Here is a 6,004-nt window from a genome sequence, read left to right as displayed (position 1 = left end):
CCTGTCTGCTGAAACCTCTTACACACACACACACACACACACACACACACACACACATACACACACTGTCACATTAGTTAAATCATACAATTTGCTTATTATGAGAGCGTTTGTCTAGCCAGCTCTCTTTATAATGAATGGGACCTATTTAGAAGGAGTTATAGTACAAATGATTATAGAAAAACATTCAGGCAACTCCAAGCCTTCCATTAAGTTGTGGCCATGCATTTACATAGTTTTTATTGTCTTACATTTTCAGGAATATAGATTAATGACATTCACTAGCTGCTGCTGTTGTAGCAAATGAACACTGTCTCTCTCTTCTCTTTTCCTCCTTTATCTCCCTTTTGTCTCTCTCTGCCCTGCAGTCACCATGTTAAAGTAACAGCTCTTTAATTGATAGAATTGGAAATATTCAGTGTTACTTACAATTGATCTTTTTTACTGTTGTCTTTTAAAAGCTCATCATTTGAATGTACGTGCTCATAATCTGACATTTCAACAAACAAATCTTATATATACTGCTCAGACATTACCTTGTCCACATCATCTCTCATTTACGTCAGCCCTAGGAACGATCTGTCTCCGTTCAAGCAATCCTTAATACAATATCCAGATGAGTGTGTGGAATAAATCCCTGCAGCTGAATATCCTGAAACAAGTTATGTTTACTGATTTCCCTTGGATTTTTTTAGTGTCACATGCCATGAATAATGGAATGTAACTTGTTTAGATGAACAATTGTAGAGTCATAGCATCTCAGAGACTGTTTACACCTGGTATTAACATGCTTCTTGGGTGATCTGAACACAAATCTTTGAGTATTTATGTCCATTCTTTTAGTTCAGTGGCAACACTAGCCTGTTGCTTTTACTTGCACTGTCAGCCGCCCTGCAGGAGAGACGCTGATGTGCTGTGGAATTTTATAACTTAACTTTAGTTTAGTAGGACACACACTTTTTTTAACTGCGTGTGCGTCCTGCTCCCACCACAAAGCGTCTTTCCTGCCCCCTGGCTGCTGAGAAGGATGCCAGCCCAAGTGTCAGTCACAGTGGACGGCAGTAGAGGAGGTTGTACCACTGTCTAGCCAACACGCTTGGAAATAACTAAGCAAGAAATAACCTAATGTGTAACATTTCCCAAAATTAGATAGCGTTTCACAAAGTTTAGCATTCTCACTCGACAACTCTCAAAATTTAGAGATTTCTTTAAGGTAGTCTGGGGATATTGTGGTAAGTAGTTCAATGGTCAAATCAACTGAATCAGACACAAACATTGTCTGCTTATCTTGGCAGATAAAAGAGCTCAAGCACCTACTTTGCATTACAGTTAACAAATTAATGGAGTTTTTTCAGTTTTCATGTGTACTTACAGGATGTCAGTTGTTTAGGCGGTCATTCAATGTGGCCCAGGACGCTTTAGTGTTTACACTACAAAAGATAAGTGGTCAAATGTGTCCCAGACTGCCTCGGCAAGTGGTTTGAGTGATCGGATCACAATGCGTCTTGGCGGTCATTGTACACTTGTATTTTGAACTGTCCACTTGTGATCGGATCACCCAAGGCCTATCCACCTTTCCAAGTAAATATTTCTTAAGGGATTGTGTAACTGTGTAAACACACTGTCTTTGAATAAAAGCAAAGGTTTGTCATTGAGTTACAAAAGCATTTAAGTGTTGTTTAGTGTGGATTGTCAAGCACATGCTCTCCAACAGGCGGACAAATAGGTTTATACACACACTCAGTCATACAATGCCACCCATGCTTCGCCATGTCTTTCTACTGCTCTTTCTAACATGCACTGCTTTGTTCCTGTTTTCTGCCATCATCTTTTCTTTCCTTTTTTTCCCTCTCTAACACATTTTCTCTCCTTGACCTCTGCTTCCCCCTCTCATTCACTTCTTCATTCTATGTCAAACCTTTTTCTGACACATTTATTTTTCCTTCCCCATTGCTCTAATCCCTCTTTTTCTTCCACCTCCTTTAATCCCCCTCTTCTCTCCTCCTTCTCTCCTCTTTTCTCTTGTCTCTCTCAGATGCAGGATGCTATGGGCTATGAGCTGCCATGGGTCTATTTTGTCTCTCTCGTCATCTTCGGCTCCTTTTTCGTTCTCAATCTCGTTCTGGGGGTGTTGAGCGGGTAAGAGGTTGTGCTGTTGACATGTGTCTACAAATGTCTGTGTGTGTGTGTTGTTTGTGGTGTGGCTGTACAGTACATAGTGTTTTAGATGTGATAATTGACCATGCAACAAGACTTCCTGGACCTTCCTGGAGGCTATTGATTTTAGTTGGCTTTATTTTTAAAATTAATCTTAATAGTTTTGTGACAGTATTGTTCAACCACTGTATAAATCCAGACTCCCGTGCTGTAAAATGATCCTGTGTCAGCCTTTATTATTGTAATCCAAGATATTAACATCATCATTTTAATTGTGGACAGTTACTATACACAATAAGAGATTAATACAAAACTTGATACAACATTTACAAATGGTCCAAAATAGCATTAATGTACAGATGATCCTGGTTCAGTCAGGTGGTAAACAGAAGAAATGAAATAACATGATAACAGCACTCTCACGCCAGCAGTCCACCAGTAAAAGTAGAGCCGTCTTGAACAGTTCATAGTCTTCTACAGTCGAGGAAAGATGAACTGACGATCACTGAACTGAGCAAAATCTCCAGCTCTCTCTTCTTTCTGTTCCACTCAATCAATCCTTAGTCACAAGCCTGAGAGAAAGTCACACATACAGTACACACAGGAGAAACAGAGACGCACCCTCTGTCTATCTGTTATGTTCACGTCAGTTGACCTCAAGGGGGCCAAATCCCGTCACAACCTGTCTGTGATGGGCAGGTGCACACACACACACACACACACACACACACACACACACACACACACACCACACACACACACACAAACACACAAACCCCTCAATTTTAAAGGACCTTATTCTTTCTTAAACACCGACTGCATTTAAAGATTAATCTTGTGTGTATACAAGTGTGTTGGTTTACATACATGCTTGCTCACATTGTTTGTGTATTTGCCTACAGTAGATGCATATTTGTATAGAGGCATGTGCTGCGTGTGTGTCAATAAATGCCTCTCCAGCAGGCAAGCTGAGTGCTGTTTTACCCCACTCTGCCAAGTCACGCTGTTTTGGTACAAGCACCACCCGGCCTGTAGGGACACACTGGGGTATTAATAATTCACCCCCCAGGTCAGCCGTGGAGGTGGAATGCTAAAAAAACAGAGAGTGGAGTCTGGAGGAAACATGGCATTAAAGATGGAAATTATGGGATGGAAGGCTACACTGAATGGGGAGCCTAATTTACCATATACATACATATATATATAATATATATATATATATATATTATATAATATATATATATATATAAATAACTTAACTGTTATGTCTTTTTTATTTAACTTGAATTTTGTGATGAGCTATAAAGACCACTAGAGAGGAATATTTGTCATGAGGACAGTAATGATGTCCAATCCATGGGAGTTGCCTGCACGGTTCTGTTGCAGTGTAACAAATAAATGCATTTCTCCACCAGTGAGCCTGTATTAAAACTATGTAACCTTTCCCTTTCAACAGGAAGCCAGCTTCGTCACACTAACAGGTTAGGCTAAGAGCAGTTGTTTTGTTCTATCTTATGGGTCATTCATAGCCTTCTTTCATTATATGTTTTTATATTATTTATATGTCTATATTTATCCCAGTACATCTCCAACTTTGGAAATCATGTTGAATACAGCTGACCAATACAATTGCTCCATGTTAAGTGATCTGACAAATACTGTGAATGCACCATAATCACAGCAGGGATCGCTGCAGAAGCAAAACGGTTCCATCTGTTGGGGAAGTTTCACTGAAGATCTAACTCCTTCCCTCTTCCCCTTTCCCTCCCTTCCCCCTACATCCTTATTGCCCTTTCCTTCCTTTCATCCCTGCATTCTCAATCGACTGTCCTTGCTTACTTGGCCTTCTTTTTTTCTCGCGTCCAACGTTACCTTCTATCCATCCCATTCTGTCTCCCCTCCTTGGTCCCACTCCTCCGGTGCCTACATCTCATCCACCATAGGGTGAATTGGATGCCAGTTTAGGGTTACAAGTGGCCCTTGGGTGTATTTTTTGTTCATTCTTAGGTATGATATCTATCGGATCCTTTCTGTGTGCGTAAGGACCTTTTGGTTCTGGAGGTGAGAGATTTGCGGGTATAATTGTTGGGCGGTAAGTGTATAATAATTGTGATCACTTGTGTGATGTATTAAACTTGCGCTCTGCTCTGTCCTTCTATGCCTTGCGTATGTCTGTTTTTTGGCGGCTAAAGAGCTTTGGTCTCTTGTTTTTTTGCATTTTGTTCATGAGGTAACTACTGTTTCTTTCTGTTAACTTGTCCCTCCTGGGCTGGATGTAGGATAGGTTTTAATTGAAATAATACTGTCTATGCTTGGTTTGATACATTAGAAGCTTGGTTAGGTATGGTAGTTGTGGGTGAGTGGTGTTTATAAGTACGACCCAGGGAAGGATCCCAAGCTATTTTGGACATGAAATTGTGGTTTGTGGAGAATGATTTTTGTGTGTAGGTGGAGATCATCTATGTATTGGTCGTGAATGCTTGTGGTTACCAAAGTGTTTTAACAGTTCCACATTGTGTTGGGGTCACTGTCCCATCTTGAACTTAGAATTAATATGCTCTTCTCGTAGTTTTTTGTTGAGTCTCAATATATTCTAGTTTTTATACTGGCTGTATAGTGAAATTTGTACAGGCATCTGTGCTCTAGGACATCTTAATCGATAGCAGGGTAATTCTGCGGTTATGATGGCTTCTTTGTATTATTCGTCTTCTGCATCTATATGATGCCTAAGTATCTGATCTCACCCTGCGACTAAGCTTGAGGCATTACAGTGTTGATTGTATCCTATGTAGAATATGCACTTTTAATTGTTACCGTTTATACATTTAAAATGATATGCGCCCATTTTGCCAGTCTCTGCTACTGGGGTATGCATATAATACATTCGTCGATTATCCAATGTTATATAAATAAAATGTATGCAGTATGTAATCTCTAGTGTTGAGTATAATATTCAGGTTCTCTTGAGTACACAGACCTAATATTAACTCATAAGAATAGTTTTGGTTTTTGATAACATCTGTAATTTTTTATGTAAGTATATCATAGTTTGAATAATAGCTTGCAGCTTGTCAGATTGGAATTTTCAGCTTTGGAATTATCATTAAATATATCATTAACCTTGAGGGTTATTGATAACTTAATTGCTTTAGTTCAGTATATGAATGTCACCATCCTATACCTGCCATATATATAAATAAGTCGATTAATTATGATCATTATGTGAGTTCTCTTTTGAGTTGTAGTGTATATCTTAGTAATAATTTACTTATGAGTTAATATGGAGTCTTCTTGTTTATTTGATTCTTATGTTTAGATGGGTGATTATGTCGTTTAAGTGTTTGTAATTCAGGGTGTTGGTGTGGTGGGAAGTGGTGTGTATAAAGGTTCTACCGCCTTGTAGTCGTTGAGCTGACTGACCCGTATATTGATCGCTTGGAGCACCCACTGATGTGTATTGTATATGTGTGACAGCGATCACTGGTGGAAAATTTGAGCTAGTGATTAGAGTCGTGTCATAGATGGTTGGAGACGGGTTTTTGATTGGTTTGGGCTTCGGTTCCTGAACTCTTTTGTCTGACTGTCTCTTTTGTTTTCTGACTTCTTGATGCTTAATTTATGTATTGCGTGTCAGCACACTTACACAGCCTTGACCTATTTGTTTGACCACTTTCGCTGTTTTGTTTCCATGGAGTAGTTGGTGTGTATTCTCAGAAGATTTGCATATTTTATGACGTAAGAGGCTAAACATTGTTAAAGGAGGCAACGTATTGTGTATCAGGTGTGACGTGTGGAGTATGGTTGATTTATGTATTCGATAGTGGTTTGAATTGATGATTTGTAATGG

At 39.3% G+C, this 6,004-nt stretch overlaps 1 protein-coding gene across 2 annotated transcripts in view; it reads left to right on the top strand.

The window, feature by feature from the left end:
* The window catches only part of cacna1c (calcium channel, voltage-dependent, L type, alpha 1C subunit), a 139,495-nt gene that overhangs the window by 67,807 nt on the left and 65,684 nt on the right, over positions 1-6,004 (top strand). Inside the window, exon 1 of one of the 2 annotated variants that reach the window (XM_035673400.1) lies at positions 1,778-2,139. The exons of the other annotated variant lie outside the window; for it this stretch is intronic. Coding sequence (XP_035529293.1) covers positions 1,796-2,139 — 344 coding nt within the window. The 5' untranslated portion in view covers positions 1,778-1,795. Of the gene's footprint in view, positions 1-1,777; positions 2,140-6,004 lie in introns of those variants that run through there. 2 annotated transcript variants of the gene reach the window in all.

This window comes from Morone saxatilis, unplaced genomic scaffold (genome assembly GCF_004916995.1).
Source record: "Morone saxatilis isolate NCDOM2014 unplaced genomic scaffold, NCSU_SB_2.0 Contig10, whole genome shotgun sequence".
Lineage (NCBI taxonomy): Eukaryota > Metazoa > Chordata > Actinopteri > Moronidae > Morone > Morone saxatilis.
The sequence above is the reverse complement of the archived record's forward strand: the minus strand, read 5'-3'. Positions and strand labels throughout refer to the sequence as shown.